The sequence below is a fragment of the Aphidius gifuensis genome, linkage group LG5 (genome assembly GCF_014905175.1).
Source record: "Aphidius gifuensis isolate YNYX2018 linkage group LG5, ASM1490517v1, whole genome shotgun sequence".
In the NCBI taxonomy this organism is placed as follows: Eukaryota; Metazoa; Arthropoda; class Insecta; order Hymenoptera; family Braconidae; genus Aphidius; species Aphidius gifuensis.
Window position 1 is genome coordinate 18851454 of NC_057792.1, and position 19959 is coordinate 18871412.

General features: G+C 24.3%; 1 protein-coding gene across 1 annotated transcript; it reads right to left on the bottom strand.

Moving 5' to 3' along the window:
* Window positions 1-25: 25 nt before the first annotated feature.
* LOC122858241 (putative uncharacterized protein DDB_G0287457) lies at window positions 26-19089 on the bottom strand. Its single transcript, XM_044161008.1, has 6 exons — window positions 18739-19089; window positions 8216-8545; window positions 2932-4654; window positions 2291-2853; window positions 481-601; window positions 26-411 (listed from the first exon to the last, which is right to left on the bottom strand). The coding sequence occupies exons 2-6, from the start codon at window positions 8532-8534 to the stop codon at window positions 375-377; spliced, it is 2763 nt and encodes a 920-aa protein (XP_044016943.1). The 5' UTR covers window positions 8535-8545; window positions 18739-19089; the 3' UTR covers window positions 26-374.
* Between the last annotated feature and the right edge of the window lie 870 nt (window positions 19090-19959).

Sequence of the window (19959 nt, forward strand, 5' to 3'; positions counted from 1 at the left end):
AAAAAATTGTATATATGTAAATTCAACGATAAATCAATTAATAAATATATACATTATATATATTTACAATTATTTAACAATAATATATAACTGGTGTATTAAAATTTTTTAAAAATTATCATATTTTATTTATTATTATCAGCTTTTTTTTTTTTAATTAAAACAATTTCAACAATTTAACAATATTTATTATTTATTTTTTTATAAAAATGTTTAGAAAAAATTGAATAAAATTAAGACATTAAAATATTTTGTTTTGTCTAAATTGTAAAATAAATTAAATATAAAGTTTTTTTTTTAAAGCGAGACTAGAATCTAAAAATTATCAGTATGCCTGACAATCGGTGGGTGATTTTGTAGAGTGAAGAAATTTCTCAGTAAGGCGCTGATTTCAATGGAGTCTTTGGATACCTGGAAAAATGATAAATAGATAAATAAATTGATGATAAAATTAATGAAAATAAAAATAATTATAATTACTTGTGCCTCCTGATGAAATTTAATACAACAACTCCTTCTCTGACAGCTTTAAAAAGCTCAATGACTTCTTGATGTGTACACCCTCTGAGTTGTTTACCATTGAGACTGAGAATTTCATCACCTAAAACATCAAACAATAAGTAAATAATAAAATTACAAGAACCTAGTTCACTTGGCTCAGACAAAAATAAATAAAAAAAAACTCTTAGTCTTATCGAATTAAGTTGTGACAGCACCCTATTCATCAAATTGCGACTAACAAACATGTCATCCATCAAAAACTTTATGAGGAATAAAAATAGAAATAAACTAAACTCTCCTACATAATAATATATAAATATTTTTTTTCATTTTTTCAAAATTTGTTTGTCTGTGGTATTGTTTTTTTTTTTTTTTTTAAATAAAAATATATATTTCAAGGGTCGTTGGTAGACTCAACTGGACTCAACTGGTACCACAAGTTGTTTCTATAGATCCACGTCTGTTATCGTTGGGTGCTACTTGTATATATACCAAAGGTATGAGCCCGTTACAAAAGCATCATATAAATACATGTACGAGAAAACAGCTCTTGGCATTCACAAGACCGTAAAAACCGGCCGGTTTTATGCTGAAACTCGAAACTCAACCACAAGATAAAAAATAAAAAAAACAAATACCATCAACAATAATAAAAAAAAAAATATATATTGCAGAAAAAAAAAAAGCCAGATGAATGCCAGAAAAAAATTTGAAAAAATAAAAAAAAACGATCAATGAAGTAAAGTCGCATGATCAACACAATCCAGACAAAATAGCATAAAAATAAAAATACTTTTCTATATTTACAATAAAAAAAAAATATAAGATAATAAAACAATGCTTATAGATGCTTGTCTCGTTGGTTCTTTCAGCTTAACAATTCTGGATTTGTACAAATAAATGTTTGGGTGTGAATACGCGAAAGCTACGTGCCAATTTTTAACTCACGTTTGAGGCATTATTGAGACTTGCTTACGAATCGTACTGGGAAAACGGTTGTTCAATTTATTTTATTTATTATAAATTTATTTATCATCATCAGTACTTTTGTCTTTCTATCTATTTTGTTTTATTTTTACCAACAAGGTGAATTTGATATACATAAAATCGCGTGCCAATAAGTTAACTCCCACTTTAAAAATAAATATACCAAAAAAATTCATGTAAGAAATCTTCCTGGACACGATTGAACTTAAAGTTTTTAAATTTATATACAACACAAGAATTGTATAATTTTAAACTTGTCAATCAAGTTGGTTAATTTAGTCACCTTGTCTGACAGTATATCCGTTTGACTTTTCGTTTCCTAGTCACGTATAGTAAATGCTCCACTAACCGTGATATAGTCAATACAGAAAATAAATAAACATAAACAAAGTAGATCAAACTAGGAAGTTTAATTATCAGGAAGATATTTTGATTGAATTTAATTTTTATGACTGTATACAAACAACCAACATCAACTAGTAAATTGCATGCTCTATTCACTATTGTTTTTATTGATTTTCATTGGGAAGTCTCTCTCTAAGGGGTCATCCAACTGACTGGGTACATCAGAAATTATCTATCAATATTTTAAATTACTTGTCTCTAAGCAAAAGCATTAATTAACCTCAGCTAGTAAAAATATTTCTACAGTTTTTCTATGATTTCTTGAAATGGGTCAACTAAAAAATAATACAGAATAATCCAGTGTATCCAGATAATCCAAACTAATGCAGAAAAAATAACAAAATAATCTGGTAAAATATTTTAACCACGTCTTTGAAAATAATAATGAAAAAAATACCTTGCAATAGGGCTTTTGATGCATCAGCTTGTCCACCAGGAAATATTCGTCTAACAAAAATTCCCATTTCACCACGAGGACTGTCACGGCCACCTACAACGCTAAATCCAAGACTTGGTTTACCATTTCCTTTTTCAAATTTTGCAACATGTTCTGTTATATATTGATCACCAGTATCTCCCATTGAGTCAATCGATTCTTTACGATTTTTTACTGTACAAGAAAGTGACAGATAATTTGGTCTTTTTTTAATTTGTAAATTTTCACTATTCTTTATTGATATTTTTTCTTCCGACATGACATTTTCATTATTATTTTTATATTCATGCTGAGTTGTATCGTGCTGTGAAATATCTAAAAGATTTTTATGTTTATATTCCTTAGAGAGCATTGTTGTTTCAGTTAATCCTTGAGGTAAAATTTCTTCATAAGCTGTTGTTAAATGAATTTTTAAAATTTTAAATGATTTTAAAAATTCTTGCACTTCTTCTAAGCTTTTTAAGGCTTGTAAATCTTTTCCTTCTACCTCGACAATTTCATCACCCAGTCTTAGCCTTCCATCTCTGTCGAAACATTAAAATAACATAAATTTTTAGAAATTAAAATTACTGGAAAATAAAAAAAGGAGAAATTTCATTTACCTGTGAGCAATTCCATCTGGTTCCAGCTGAACAATAATATATTTAATTTGTTCCTTCAAATTTTGTTGTGCCAATCTAATACCTAGACTTTCATTTGGATGCTGTTTTTGTAGACAAATAACACGAGATCGTTTGACATCATTTGGTGGTTGAATAATATCACTGAGAAATTTTTTTTTATCTTGTTGAAGTCTAATTCTATGTGGTGCAATTACACAAATTTGTGGTACGTTTTTACTACACTGTAGGGTATCAATTGATCCTTGATGTATACTTGGTAACATTCTACCAGATGAACTTTGATGCCATCGAAGACCATTAATTCCATCACCAATATCAGATGTAGCTTGTGTTGGTGATTTAATACTTTTAATACTCAAATTATCCAATGAATTATTACGACAACCTCTTGGTGTTGAACTTCTAATTGGTTTTTCAATTTCTGAATCAATTACACTACTTGTATCTGAACTATCTGTAAATTTATTATTAGAAATTTCATTTTCATAATTAACTGTTGATTCACCACGACCAGGACCATCACTATCATAACCAGATTCATTTGAGCTAACATAATGTGATGAAAGTCTTTGTTCAGAACATGGTACTGAATTACGACGTTGATTTCTTAATGTTGCAATAACATCAAGCTCTGTACTTAGTGAAAATGTGTCAGATAATCTGTAATCATTAACTAAATTATAATCTGAGGTTTCATGATTTGATTCAACTAATGTTGGTGGTTTATTATTACATCTTGAATTTTTTATAAATTTACTGTAATTTATTTCATCAGATATATTATTTTTTTTAACATCATTATTTAAATCACTTGGATTAAGACTATAACTATCTGGTTCATAAATTTTATTTTTTATATCATCATCAACACAACGATATTCAGCATATGAATTTCTACAATATTTTATATTTAATTTATTTTTTTGTTCATTATTACGTTTTCTACCAAGTGTCGTTGTACCATCATATAATTCTTCAATTTTTAAAATTTGAAAATTTTCTTCAGATGTTGTTTTAAATAATCTATCTTCTTTACAATCTCTTTTACATTGTTCTTCTGGTAAAACAGATAACTTTGATCGTAAAAATGCATATGGAAAATTTGTTTTTTTAACTTCTTTAAAATCACAACTACTTGATTTACGTAAATTATCATTTTTAATATTATTAAAATCACAAGCAACAAAACCAGATGATGATGTATAATTTGTTAATGACACACTACCCAATGATGTTTCATCAAAAGCATCATGACATTCTTTATTTGCAAGATTATCACATGATACTGTTTTAATATTACGATTTGATATTTGTAAATCAATACCATCTGATGGATCATCACCTTTAACATATGTTGGACTTGTATTTAATTGTGATGTACTACAACTTCTAAATAAATTATCTTTTTCTGATATATTTATTCTATCATCTATTATTGATGAACATCTATTTCTCGTTGAATTCAACATACCAGTTGAACCCATGCGAATGAAAAATGATTTAAATGGTGATGCTGAACGTTTTGGTGTTATTTTTTGTTCATTTTTTCCAAAATGATTTATATTATTATTATTGTTTTTATTATTGTTATTATTATTTATAACATCATCTTCATTTAGTGTAGATATACATTCTCTTGAGCCACATTTACGAAATGATTCAATTTTTTTACTCATTTTTCTGCCCCAAACACTTAAATGACCTGTAAAAAAAAATTAATATGAATAAATATCGTTAAATATATGATTAGTTATAAGTTAAAAAAGCTATTAAAATTAATTTTTTTATTTCTTCTCTCTATTATAAAAAGAACAGTTGTCATCGATAATTATCGATTATTTTAAAGAAAAAATAAAAAAATATGTCAGGAATTTGAGGCAAATATTTCCTGGCATAGACCAAGTGCGTTTGTTCACATGGTTTATGCTAGATTATATTTGCTTCAAAACACCATGAAGTCGAAGATAGTGTAGATGCTCTATTTTATTAAAATCATAGGCATCTGTAAGAGAATTCTAGAGATAAAAAGTGTATTTGAACTAGAGACCACAACACTGTAGGCTGGGCTCTTGCCGACTTAACCATCAGCTCACTTGATGAACTGTTAGTTATAAAAAATAGCCTTGAATTAAAAATTATTTGATTACTTAATATTATTTTTTTTTTATTTTTTAACATTAATATTTTTGATTACATGATTTTTTTTAATTTATCATTATGATTTTTCGATGTCAATAAATTTAATTTTTTTTTACATTAATATTTTGTAATTTTTATTTATTTTATTTTCAGTATTAATTAGATTAATGTGAATTTAAATAAAGAATAATTTAAATAATATTTATCTGGTTTTACAAATATATAGTCGAAAAAAAAAAAAAAAATTACAAAAGTCAAACAGTCACTACATTTAAATATGCTCGTGTTTTTTATTTAATAAATAATACAATTGACAGTATACAATTTAACTTTTCACTTTTGAATCATTTTATTTCACTGTATTATTATAATAATGAGAAAAAAAATTTATTAAAATATTACGAAAATAAAGGTCAAGTGAGAGACAATTATTATCATTTATTATTGTTATGAAAATAATTTTTTTTTACGATTTAATAAATTTTTATTATTTAAAATAAATTATAGTATTTTTTTTTTTAAATATTATTGAATGTGAATTTTTTCGATAATAAAAATCATAAAAATTTACAAATTTCAATCTTTCATTTATTATTATTTTAAATTGTTTTTTTTCTTTTTTTTTTTATATGACTCAATGCTATACCACATCCTTAATTTTGAATATCAAAATAATAAAAAAATCATGAAAAAAAAAATGAAAATATGTTGATGCTTTTACAACCTGAATTCTTGAAGAAAAAATATTTAAAAATAAATAAAAAAAAAGAGATCAAATGCTCTTTTGTATTTGACATATATATAAGTTTACTTTTATTATTATTAAGGGCCCAGTCATGAAAATACTGATGGGACTAACGGATCATCTGTCCAATGCTGACATAGTCACATTGACTTGACGATTGTCAGGCATTTCAGGTATGAGTACACATGTTTTATTTCATTTTTAAATTCATTTTTTTGTTATTTATTTTTTCGACTAAACTTTCCAACACCATTTAACTTTTTTTTTCGACACAAATAAATACAAATTCATCTTATAATTAACAACACAGTGGATGAAAAGTACTAAATATATATATTTTTTTTCACCTCAACGAAGCTGATTAAATAAACTCTTTAGTTATAAATTCTTAAATATTTAATTACAGTAAATTTAATTCTTGATATGTTTTTAAAAAACTACTCTCTTTCTGTATTTATCTTATTTTTATTTCATCATCAACATACCCAAAAAAACAAAAATTTAAGTACATATATTTTTTTTTATTTTATAACGACGCGTTTAACATCCCGTTTTGATGACTTTTATTATGTTGAATTGTCGTATATTAGTAAAAAAAAAAGCGCAATAAAAAAGCTCAAAGATTTTGTGCCAATGGTTATATATCTTAATAAAGTATTTGCGTGAATAAAATATCAACACCAACAATGACATGCTGTATATTACATCAATAAATTTATATATTTATATTTTTGTTAACGAATAAATAATACGTGAATCAAGCAAGTCTCATTTGGATGATATAAGTGGCAACATGACTATATATAACATAAATCCACGACACGAAGATGACTGCATTAGAGTTTGTTTTATCTGATGTTTGTATTGAAATAAAGAAACACATATACGTTCGATGACTCCAAAGAGGTAAACTCCTCGAAGCAATCGAGCAATGCCTCCTCACTTGGGATATATCTAAGCTTCGTCGTAAATCTTGCTTTTTTTTTTTTTTAGAAAAAATATCAACACGCCAAACGATGAACATAATAGTTTCCGGTTTTTGCCAACGATGTGTTTCTCTTTTCCTATGGCCAAGGACAGTTTCATGCTCAACAAGAAATAGATGATAGGGTAAATGTCCTGAACGAGTTTAAGGTTTATAGATCGCGTGACTTTTATATATATAATATACCCACAGTCGCACTGTAAAATCAATTTTTTATTTTTAAATTTATTCAAAAATTCAAAAAAATATATATAGAATTTTAAGTGATGCTTGATTATTAATCATTATATAAATAATTTTATATTATGCGTCAAGTTATATAAGTAGAAATATTTTTCAATCGAGAATTTTTTTTTTTCAAGCGTTTTAGTAATTCCTATGATTTTAATTAATTAAAAAAATTAATAATATATAAAAAATACTTTAATTTAATTCTAAAATTTCAAGTGTTTAACTTGAATTTATTTATTTTTTTTAAATTAACTAAAAACTTGTTTACAGACGTGAATTTGAATGGATTTATTTTGATGATTTTACGCGCGAAAAACTTGTAAATTTATAACAACAAGAAAAGTAAAAATATTTAATAAAACAAATATATTATTTATATGTATTTATTGTAATGTTTTTTTATGTTGAGACAACGAACCTTATATACATTCACATAAGAGTGTGTAATCATGAGTGCGTTGCCATTCTTGGAGCTGCACTTAGACTCGCCACGTGATAATATTTCTACGCTTAACACCCGCAGAAAATAGACATATATGTATATAAATACGTATACAAATAAATATAAAAAATAAAAAATAAGTTTAAGTAAAAAAAAAAAAACATAGTGGCAATGCAATCCGGAATATCCCGATCGTTCAAACGTTCACCGATTAATTTACATATATATTTTTTTTTTTCAGTGTTCATGTCGATATCGGTTGATGCGTGGCTACCGGTTTTTTTTTCTTTTTTTTATCTCACCAGTCATTCCACTAGCTGGTTCTTTCAAATTAAAATAATGAATAAAAATTTAAGGAAAAAAAATCTGATAGATCTGATAAGATTGAGAGGAGAGACGAGAGTGTTGTATTTATATTTTTATTTGATGACTATGCGGGGTCAAGTGAATGTAATTAAATTGTATTTTAATATATCGAAATATATTGTCAACAAATAAATATAAATACCTACGCAATATATATTTATTGTATAAAATTGTCTATCAATTGTAAATTTTATATTTAAATATTGTATATTGATTATTGATCAGTATTGAAGATCAACAACCGACGCCTATATGTGCATTCCGTTGAAACACATTCATTGCAGGCTTTGGAATTTGTCATGTGGGATGTCAATTTATATATTTACAAAGACAAGAAAATATTTATAATATTTACCTCGATGTTTTTCAGGCTCATGTTCAACTATAAAAGCTGGTACAGCCATGACAGTTTGATAATCAGTATCAACTTTAATATTTTTATTTAATCCATTTTCATCAGGCTTCATGATATTTATTGATGATGCATCACCAAAACTATGTCTAGCATATTTAAATTTTGAACTATGTAATATTGATGGATTTAGTGACTGATTAAATTCATGTTCCGAGAGGGATTTATTTTTAAATGGTTTAATATCCAATGGTATTTGTGATAATGATGGACCAGCTTCATCATTACTGTGTCTTCTCGATTTTCCCAGTCGTTTAAACATGATCCGAGTATCTAAAAAAAATAAACAAATTAAATTAAATTAAATGATTTATTTATTTTCAATTAAAAAAAAAAAATTATTATTATTTTTAATGATGGTATTTGATAGTAACATGTGTGTCTAATAAACAGACAAATATATTTCAATTTTTAATCGTCAAAATATTCCTAGATGTGATAATTTCAGGTTCATTCACTTTGATGTTTACATACCAAAAGAAAACGACATCTTGAACGGTTGTAAATTTATATAAGAATACACACGAGGTGTGTGTATAAAAATAAAATTTGTTTGCCCCTCAGTAATTGCTTTCGCATGTACACTGCAATCTACCTTATTTTTTTATTTATTTTTATCCCTGACATTCAACGTGTCTTTCAGCTATATACAGGTATAATTTCTTTAATTTTTTTTTAATAGAAAAAAAAATAATTTCAACCCAATTATTTATTGAATCCATCTCTGTAGTTAATGTGGTTTTTTTTTTGGAATTTTATTTTGAATGAAGATTGAAGGGGAAATGGATTATTGATGGATAGAATTAATCATCATCATCATCATCACGATGATGTGCCAATATACTAGTATATTCATCAGGAAGTTTTGTAAATAAAATATTAGTTTTATTTAAAATTAATTTTGTGGACAATTAATTTCACGAATTCAACCTCCATGAAGGCTATCAACAATTTAATTTTTCTTGTCAAGGACTTTTGCTTTTAGCTTGAATTCAATATACGCCATGTAACGAATACTATAAAAATTTTTTTTAAAAAACACACACATTTTTGACCTCATTTTTCATCGACTGGCTATGAAAAAATAAAAAGATTATGTCATCCAAACTGCAAACGATAAATTTATTTTCAATTTATATTTATTTATTTTTTTCTTTCTCTGTTGAGACAAGCACTTAAAGATTCACGTTTAAAATCGATCGATTAATGTTGAGAACAAGTGAATATATAGATAGAAAGGAATCAATCGAAAAATAAAAAAAAAAAATTATACAAGTCCTGAGGTTGGATCAACTTGATTTTCAGAGCCTTTAATTAACTGTCGGTGATTTCTCGTGAGACAAACGGGATACAATCATTCAACTCTTATTCCAAAATTAAAAGAAAAAAAAAAAATGGGAAAACCGTTGATCAATAGGAACCAGCTGTTCTAGAAAAATAATTTTGTGTGGTCGACATATATTTTTAAATACAAAAGAAATGAAAAAAAAATAATAAAGAAACACAATTCAAATACAAAACACGCGATAGTTGAATAATTTAAAGTAAAAAAATAAAATAAATATAGTTCCGTTAAAGATGTTACCACAATTATACCAGTTAAAATAAAAATAGATAATAAAAAATAAAAAGAAACATTTTAAGTATAACATTTTGTGTGATAAAAATATGGTTTTAAAATATTACCATATATTTCCGGAGATGTATAGCTATAAGAAAAATTAAATTTGTATAAAAAAATATAAGAAATAACCACGAGTCATCATGAAATATATTTAGTCAAATAAAAAAATTGTATTACCCTCACGCACCTGTTCTATACGGTTAGTCGTTATGGTGTACCGAGGTGAGATTTATTTTCAGTTTGTCGTTCTCTTCCTTATTTTTTATTATTTATTTATATATATTATTTATGTTTTTTTTTTTTATCTTTTTTTATTTTCAATATTTTTTCCTTCACACCCCGCACATACATTGTACATAATGAAATTTTTTTTATTGAAAAAAAGACACTTAACATGCCGTTGAAAATAAAATACAGTCGCAAAGTTAAAGCTAAGTGAAAATAATATATACGTTGGATAAAATGTACTTTTACAATATGAATATGTATAGGAATATGCATTTACAATGTATACACATTATTGCAATTATTATTTATTTTTTATATTTATCATAATTGAGCATGTAAGCAATCACTCTGGAAAGAATTAAATTCATAAATAAAAATCTCAAGATCAAAAGATGAATATTAATTTTAAATATTATTCAAATGATATTTTATGATTATTGGATATGTAAAAAATATATATTAAATCAATTAAATATTGTCTTTTGACATTTAAAAATTTAAAAAAAAAATTATTCAATTTTTTTGATAAAAAATTTACAATAAATAGAATTTTTTTGTAATAGTTTTAATAAATAAAATTAACAAATAATTTAATTTGAATTTAAAATAATTTTACATTATTAAATAAACACGAGATTATATTATTTTAAAATAATAACTAAAAACCTGAATAATAAAATCAAACGAATTTTTTTTCCTGATATCATAAATACTATGATTAAGAAAAAAAATATTATACGATTAAAAAAAAAATCGAATTACTGATTCCCCGGAAGAGTCATTTGAAAAAAAAAAAAATTTCAATTATAAATATAAAATAAAGATAATATATAAAAATAGAAATAATTGCATATATATATTTCTGAATCTTAATTATAAATGCATCAGCATTTCTTCAGAAAGCGAATCAAGATAGACTATCAAAATCAGGTTTAAAAATAAGAAAAAAAAAAAATAAGCAACTTTACAAATAAAAATAAAAGCTTGAATCATTTGTAAAGTAAAATGAATAAAAAATATGAAAAATCAATATATGCGTAAAATTATTATATTATTTCTACAAGTGCACCTGTTGATAAATAAATTGCGTAATAATCGAGTCCTGACCTCAAGAAATTCCATATTCACTTTCACTTGCACATACACTTGTACACATCTACCCACATATAAACTTGTAAAAATTAACCGAAAGGTATATATAGAAAAAAAAAAACAAAAATTAATAAATAAAAAAAAATATTACATAAAAGGGTTAGTGAAAATTTGGCCTTTTGGCAAGACAACTTGCTGAAGAAACATTTTTATTTTCTCTTTTTGTATTTATATATATAACAACATTGGGGGATGACCTGGAAGATACCTTTATATATATAATAATGAGAGACGCGGCTACGGGAATAACCACAAGGCGAGACTCAAAGTTTAAAGTTAGAGTTTCAAACGTGCCGCAAAATTTTGTATCACGCGTGTATATTTTCTCGCTCTATATAGAGAAATTCCAAGACGCCTTCCAAAATGAATATTTTGCTACTGCCATACACTCATGTTTTATCCCTTTTTATTCCTCACAGTGAAACCGACCTTTTACCTCTTTCAATTCCCCCCAACGCCTTGGAGGAAGTACTCGATTATATATTTTTGTTTTATTTTTATTTAAAAAAAAAAAAACGTTGAATTAGAGAGAAAGACTAGCTGGAGCTGGATATTCAAGTCTCGATTAGGTAGAAGATGAAATTAAACAAGCTAGGGGACTTAGATGAGGGGTGGTAGAACCCCGAAGGAAAGACGAGAAGGCTAGCCTCAAGATCCACGATCAAACAAGAGCTGGTCTTGCACCTGTTCTCTTTTCTCGTAGCATCTTCTTTTTATTTTTTTTTTTTTCTTCACTTCTCATCTTATCTCATCTTGCTACTTCCATTTTCGCTCCCATTCCACGAATTAGAGATATGCCTTTCGTTCAAACCTTTACAGCATACACAACAATCAGCGAAAAATAAAAAAATATAAAAAAAAAAGTTTAAAAAAGTTGCCGAAAGGCAAATTCACTATATACTTTACACTACCATTCGTGTGGGTTCTTATGTATTATTCAAAATCTAGAGAAGAAATAAAAAATAAATATGACCGCCCTGTTTTTCTCAATTAAAATTTTAATTAATATATAAAATTATACTAGAATAAAAAAAAAATAAATAACTGTTTAATAAAATATGTAATAATAATAAATAAGTTGATAAAAATTTATTTTTTTTTTTTTTAAATAATTTAGTAGAATTTTAATTTTTAAGAAAAAAAAAAATTAAAAATATGAGCTTTTCTGGTTTTTCGGTATGTTTAAGTATTATATGTTTTTTTTTTTTTTAAATATAAATTTTATATTAAAAATTAGTTAATTAAATAAAAAAAAAAAAAAAAAAAAAAAAATTAATGATAAAATTTTTATAATTATGTATATTACTTATTATTTTTAAAATATAAAAATAAAAAAAATTATAATTTATATATGAAAAAAAAATTTCTTTGATCTCGTGAAACTACCTGTTGCTTTTTTTGGCAAAATATATATATAAATCGAGACCACAGTACCATAATTGCCGAAATATGAACCACAAATATTTCCTGTCTTGGAATTTTTACATTCCAACCGACAAAATAAAAAACGATAAAAAAAATAAATTCAATTGCTTGTATATGTATATAAATTTGTTGTACAGGACATGCAAGAGAAAAAATATTTCGTAGAACACCCACAACAACCCACTGATGATTCATTTAAAAATAATAATAATAAAAAAAAATATTTAAGCATTGAGGAAATTTTTTCCAACATTAAAAAATTTAAAATCTTTCTTGTCTTAGCATGACATCACTTATCATTCGCATCACGTATCGTTCAAAATTTTCAAAGAGATTTTACAAAGACCCTTCTTATTTATTCTGCATTATCCCAGTATCTACATACAAAATTTTATAATCATTTGTTTTCTGATATTCATCATCAACATTCCAATGGAGGCTTGGCATTTCCTGCGCGTCCTTCAAGCAGCCTTGTGTCTTTTGCCCTCCAATATAAACATAATCGTATGTTACAACTTGTTATTTATTATGTACAATTTATAATAATAAACACGAGCAAAATCATTGGACAAATATATTTCTTCTATATCAAAAATATACACTCATAAATTTACATATAATATTTAATACATCCCTTGTGTAAATGACTTTTGAATTCACGACAACACACTAATTCACCAATTAAAAATTTCATGACTTTGCAAATGTATTGCTGTATAAGTACATTATCCACACAATCATATTATTCATTTTTATAAGTGTGTGTAGTTTTGAATAATTTTTTTGGTCATTCGCTCACTCGTATAGCCAGTAATCATAATAATTTTACGATAATTATCTCCTCACATTTTGATAGACATCATTAATGTTATTTAACTGTGGTAATTTTAAATATAAATTTGGATCAATGAACTTTTATTGCTGAATTTTATATGTATATATATAAGTCAGATATAAATTAAATATTTATATTATTTAATTTGATTTTTTTTTAGGTTTTTAATGTACTAAATTTCAAAGAGATATATTGATTTTTTTTTTTTTTTTTCTTTTAATACAGATCAACTGTTTTGTTAATTTACAAATTCTTTACGGTTATTTTTTTTCTATTTATAAATGAAAAATTTATCTATCTCATGGCGTGTGAAATTAATTTACTTTCCAAAATTAAAACTTAACAAAAAATTCAATATCATTTATTTAAGGTAGACCTCCAAAGAAGAAGAGACAACACATCATTCTCGTCTCTCCCAATAATGTGGATAAAAAATTTTTCTTTATGTTTTTTTTTTTATTGTAAAATAAAGTATATGATTTTTGTTGTTAAATTTTTATTAAATTTATATAATACCAAATAAAAATATCACGAATGTTTTAGAAATTTAAATAAAAAAATTTCTATGATATTTCATTAAAATTATCATAAAAATATTGTGTAAAATATCAAAAATAAATTTTTATTTTATTTATAAATTATCTATAAGTTTAACTAAAAGTAGTAGCTATTTTTTAAATTTAATTGTGTCAAATTATTCGACTGATTTCCAGTTGATTCATCAGTATCTGTCTGGTCGATTTTTATTTATTTTTACAAGTAAATAATCGTATAAATGATGTCACCAATTTAATGACCAAGAAAATTGTAGACATTGAATTTCCAGCAACTGTATACACATTAAATATATATCGTAATAACTGGACAATGTGTTTGTAGATAACTCAACAGCAGCTGGCTATTTTTTTTTATTAAATTATCTGTACTTATTTATTTTTAAATTTCCTTTTATATATATAATTTTTTTTTAATTCATTTTTTCAATCAAAAGATATTCTAGTTTATTCTACAAGTGTATATGTACCTGCACAAACATTGAGTTACAATTATAAAATACCATCTTAGGTCTATTCTACTTATTTTTTGTAATGTTCTTTGACTGGACAAGATCTTCTCTCTTTTTCTTTATTCGATTATTTATATTTTTTTCTATACTCTTTTCTATATAACTAAACTACTCATTGATTTAAAAATATATAAATAATTTAAAATAAAAAAAAAAAAATAAAAAAATTAAATTTATTTATAAATATGCGATTGATAAATTAAAGTAAAACTCTGTGTCTATGATGTGAATACTGTTCACTCATAAAATATTGAATCAAATGGATTGTACAAGTCTCGACGTTTTCATGCATAATTTATGATGAAAAAAAAAAACGTCGGTTATAAGCTGCAGACTTACAAATATAGGAAATGAATCGATCATCTTTTACACTGCAGTTTTATATATATATTATTTTTTTTTTCTAAATAGATTACAGTATGTGTGTAACGATTTTTTTAGTAGACTCGCAATAACATGTTGACAACGACAATTCTCAAGACGACAATACGGTAGTAATATTTTTACGACCAGGCTCATGTTTTTTGCAAAAAAAAAAAGTTATTATTTTTTGCAACTTAGAAAAATTTATGAGAAAAATAATATACAAATTAATATTTTTAAAAAAGCCTTATGTCATATGAGGAAGTTTGAAATTTGACTCATTTTAAAATTGATACCTGCTGTCGAAAATTATCAACTCATCTGAAAGTAAAACATTTAAGGTAGCACAAAAGATACTTTACGAAGTAAAATATAAAATGTTATTAAAAAAAAAAAATTTTATAAAGTTTATTTAATTAAAATTGGAGTAATTCATATTTTTAATTTGACTAACAGCAATTTAATTTTCTTGTATTTAATTATAAACTTGAATTATGTCAAAAAAAATATATTTATGGTTTTATAATATTCACCGAGTTTTTATGTTTTTTAAATTATTATTTTGTGCAGTCGATCGATACATGTATTAAGTCTGGCTTCATGTTGTATAACAAAGAAAAAAAAAATATATATCAAGTTCATAAAATTCGATAGAAATGAATATATATTTTTAAAAAATATTATAAATTATTACAATATACAAGTTCTGTTTGTATTTTTATTTTGAATTTTATTTCCATAAATATATGAATTTGCAGAATAAACTCAGTTTACACTACAGGGAAAGTATAAAATCCATAAATCGATTGAAACAAGTATTAAAAATAATGATAATAAAATGAGCAAAAATGAATGCATAAAATGAATAAAATGAATTGTTCGAATTACGATTGAATTATTGATATCTATTTATTTTTTTAGAATTAAAAATATGTATATTATTTGGTCATTGATCCGTTAGGTAAAGTTATGACTCATGATTGTTAACTAAATTTACTTCAAGTAAATTTTATATATCCATTGAATGACCGTGTCAATGTTTAAAAAAATATTTCATATCAGACAGTTTAAAATTATTTAAATAGTTACTCTAATTTATTTAAATATTCATGTAAATTTTATATATTTATCCTGCCAAGGTTTTTAAAGAACCTTTTAAAATTTAAACTACACACAAAGTGTAAAGTTTAACAGGTTAAAATTTGAATTAAAAAAAAAATATATATACAGCGCAGGATCTGCAATGCAGTGGATTTTTTTTGGTGCATTATATACAAGTTATCACTTATCTATGATCATCTATCTAAAAGCTCGATAAAATTTTATTTAATAAATTAAAATATTATAAATTTTCGTGAATTATTTTTGAAATACAATAAATAATAATAAAATAAAAATATTAATTTATTGTATTAGTAAAATATTAAAATTTAAATTTGTTAAATTATATTTTTTAAATGAAAATTTACAAAAGCGATAAATTGATTTTTATATTTTTTCAATTTTACACATCCTGCTCAATAATAATTGAAATAAAAGAAAATAAAAATTTCACTTCAAGTTACAATTTATTTATTTAATGGATAATATAATAATAGTTCAAATAAGAAAGTATAAATTAATAATAATTTATTATTATTAAATACCGAATGAAACTAATTAAAAAATGACAAAAAAAAAAGCAATCAAGAAAAGAAAAAAAATAATAAAATAGAAAATTTCAATTTATTTATTTAATAGATAATATTGTAATAATTTGAATAGAAAATAGTAATTTATTATTAATTAATTATTGTTGATATTTAATATTGAACTTGTATATAATTTTCAAGTATAAAAATTGATTTTTAAAAATTGCAAAACATTATTTTTCGTATTTATAATATTTTTTTTAAAATAATAAAAACATTCATGGATAACATGTTAGTTTTTTGATAGTATTTGATATCAGTTTGTTGGTTAGATGCATATTTTATCGTCTTGCATAAATCATTGAGGTAAATACATACACGAAGTACTTCGTTTCACTAGACTCGCGGGTCATTTACTATATATGTGACACAACGATCATGTATTATTTTTTTTTTGAATCGATCAGTTAATTCACAGGTGTATATTAAATTTATTCTTCTCTAGTAATAAATAATCAAAATAATAAAATCTAATTTAAAAATAATTTAAAAATATATTTTCCCTTTTTTTTTTTTTTGTTTTTTGCTTATCTTTGTTAGTCTTCTTTATCAGTTGAAAAAAACACTGTAAAAAAAATTGTTTTCTTATATATTTATGTTTATAAAAAAGTGTCCCAAAAAAAAAGTAAAAAAATTACTGTCAGACAGATAAAAAAATAATGCTGAATGCAGTTATAACATTTATTTGTGATTATTTCGTGGTGGTACAAGGCCACCCCACAGTGACAAGGATGTATATTTTTTTTTTTTCATTTATTTTTTGGTTTATTCGTTTTCTTTTCTCTACAATAACTTTGGTGATGTGTATATGCACATTCTAACCCATTCTTTCATCCACATGAATTCTCAAAAAATATATTAAAAAAAAATTCCAAATAAAAATGTCTGTGCAGTATAAATGAAATAATAAAAATAAAAATTAATAATAAATAATTGAATAATAAAAAATGAAATTTCACTAAAGACTCATGTCGATTTGGTTTACAGCTCGAAAATTATTACCCTTGCTGTGATGATTGATGATGATTTTTTTTTTTTTTTTTAATTTTTTTTTTTTAAATTACTATTGCTTTGGTTCAAAAAAATATATACAAATACCTGGTCTACCACGAATGGAGCAGACAAAAAAATTTGGATTAAAAGCCTCAACTCTCAACCTCATAGAAAAAAAAAAATATGACGAAGAAAAATAACTTGGCATATTAGGAATTTCTATTATTCATGATGCTCAAAAATATTTCAATAAATCATTATTTTTATATGACTATATATAAAATAATAATAACCAAAAAAAGATATTAAAAAAAATAATAAATAAATAGCTAAATTCATGTGATTTTAATCAAGTCATATCGTAAACAATCTTATTATTTTTTTCCTCATTTTATTATAATCAATAAAAAAAAAAATACATGAAAAATAAAAAAAAAAAAAGCTCAATGTATATATTGAGTAAAATATCAGGACAATAAAATTCAACTATCGCATAGATTGTGGCAAATAACGAGATGGAGAACGTGATACCAAACAACGATTAAATTGCCTTTTGATGAAAATCCAAAAGACCCAATTAACTGTATTTATTATTATTTAAATATTATTGAGTTATCTATGTTTATCAATACTTTATTATAATGCAATTTTGTATATATAAAAATAGTACTTTTAAAATATTTAGAAAAAAATTTAAATGAATTACACACGATTACTCGAGCGCATCGATTTTCTATATAGATAATAATATGTGATATCTTGAGCTGCAAACCTTGCCAGCAATTTTGTTTGCATATATATATCAAAGTACATATACATTCGCCTCCAAATATATACGTGTGTTATGTATACAAAAATAAATCTGTGGCAAGCTCTGAATATATACTGTCGCTTAAATTCGTGTATGAATGTTAGGGATAAATAAATGCCTCACGAAACTCAAATGAAATAATAATGATATTATGAATATATATAGTGTTTTATATATTTTTATAAATTTTCATGTATTTGTTTATAAATTTAAAATATCAAAGTCATATTTATAATAATTAATTGATGTTATTGAAAAAAAATAAAAATAAAACTTACCAATTGGACAAAAATAAAATTAAAATAAACCACTAATAAACATTTTTATTTTTAACATTTATTTAGTTTATTTTTATACTTTTTTAATTTTCAAGTTAATTTTAATTAATAAATAAATTGTATATTTATTAGGCACTTATCAATGAAAGATTTTTGAAAAAATTCACAATTAATTTTGATGAAATTCACTTATTTACACTGTTAATTTGGGTGTAAAATTAAATAATAAAAATCACACACTATTATAATTGTTATTTTAAATGAAAATAATTATTTTTTATTTTTGTAAATACGAGCGTGAGGTGAGTTTCGATCGATGTCTTTGCGCAGACTGACCCGTCAGCACCATCAGAACCTAGCACCTTCCAGCATTGTGGTATTACCCTCACTCTACGTTTTTCTACGCCACTGCTAAAACCCGATGGTACCTCTAATTTCTCCTCCCTCTCTCATAACTATTTTAGAAAAGAGGCGCCCAGACGTCGCAACCCCCCAATTAGCTTCCTGAAAATACACCTGTAACGAAAAAAAAAAAAAAAAAGAAAACTAAAATGAACAAAAAAAAAACCCATAAGATAAATTGAATTTTTAAAATTTTTACACATCCAGATGGATAATGATAATGGAAAAGAAAATAGATAATTTTAAAAATTGAAATAAAAAAAGGAAAAAAATTTCACGTTAAGTTTCAATTTATTTATTTGATGGATATAATAAAATAAAATTGAGATGAGAAAGGATAATTTAACGGTGATTTATGGAAAGTTGTATGTATTTTTTTTTTTTTTTTTTTTTATAATATAAAAATTATTACATAGACTTTCGCGAGTCATCTTTGATGCATTACAAATTAGCGCGAGCTCGCGCGTGTTCTTGTATATTTCGTCACAGTAAATTTTCGTCATGGGTTATTATACATAATTTACAAGTAGCAAGGTAATGTTGATCATTGTTAAAGCCTCAAAGCGCACCTGTAAATAATTTTGTAATTTTAATTTTGTCAGTTTCAAGATTATATATATTATACTGCAGAGAAATAACAAAAATTTAATTAAAATTAAAAGACAAGGATTTTTTGTATAATCGAGTTTTCACTTTTCAATTTTGGTAACATCACGTTTTTAAATTCTAGCGTATCTAATTGACAAATACCACAGTTCACCTTCATCCGCAAAATAAACTAATAATGATAATTTTAAAATGACCAAAACCACTTTGTTA

Coding starts and splice junctions, on each gene's coding strand:
- LOC122858241 (XM_044161008.1), bottom strand. CDS start 8,534: ATGTTTAAACGACTGGGAAAATCGAGAAGACACAGTAATGATGAAGCT. Junction 4,655..8,215: donor TGAGCCTGAAAAACATCGAG/GTAAATATTATA, acceptor TTTTTTTTACAG/GTCATTTAAGTGTTTGGGGC. Junction 412..480: donor AATTTCATCAGGAGGCACAA/GTAATTATAATT, acceptor TCATTTTTCCAG/GTATCCAAAGACTCCATTGA.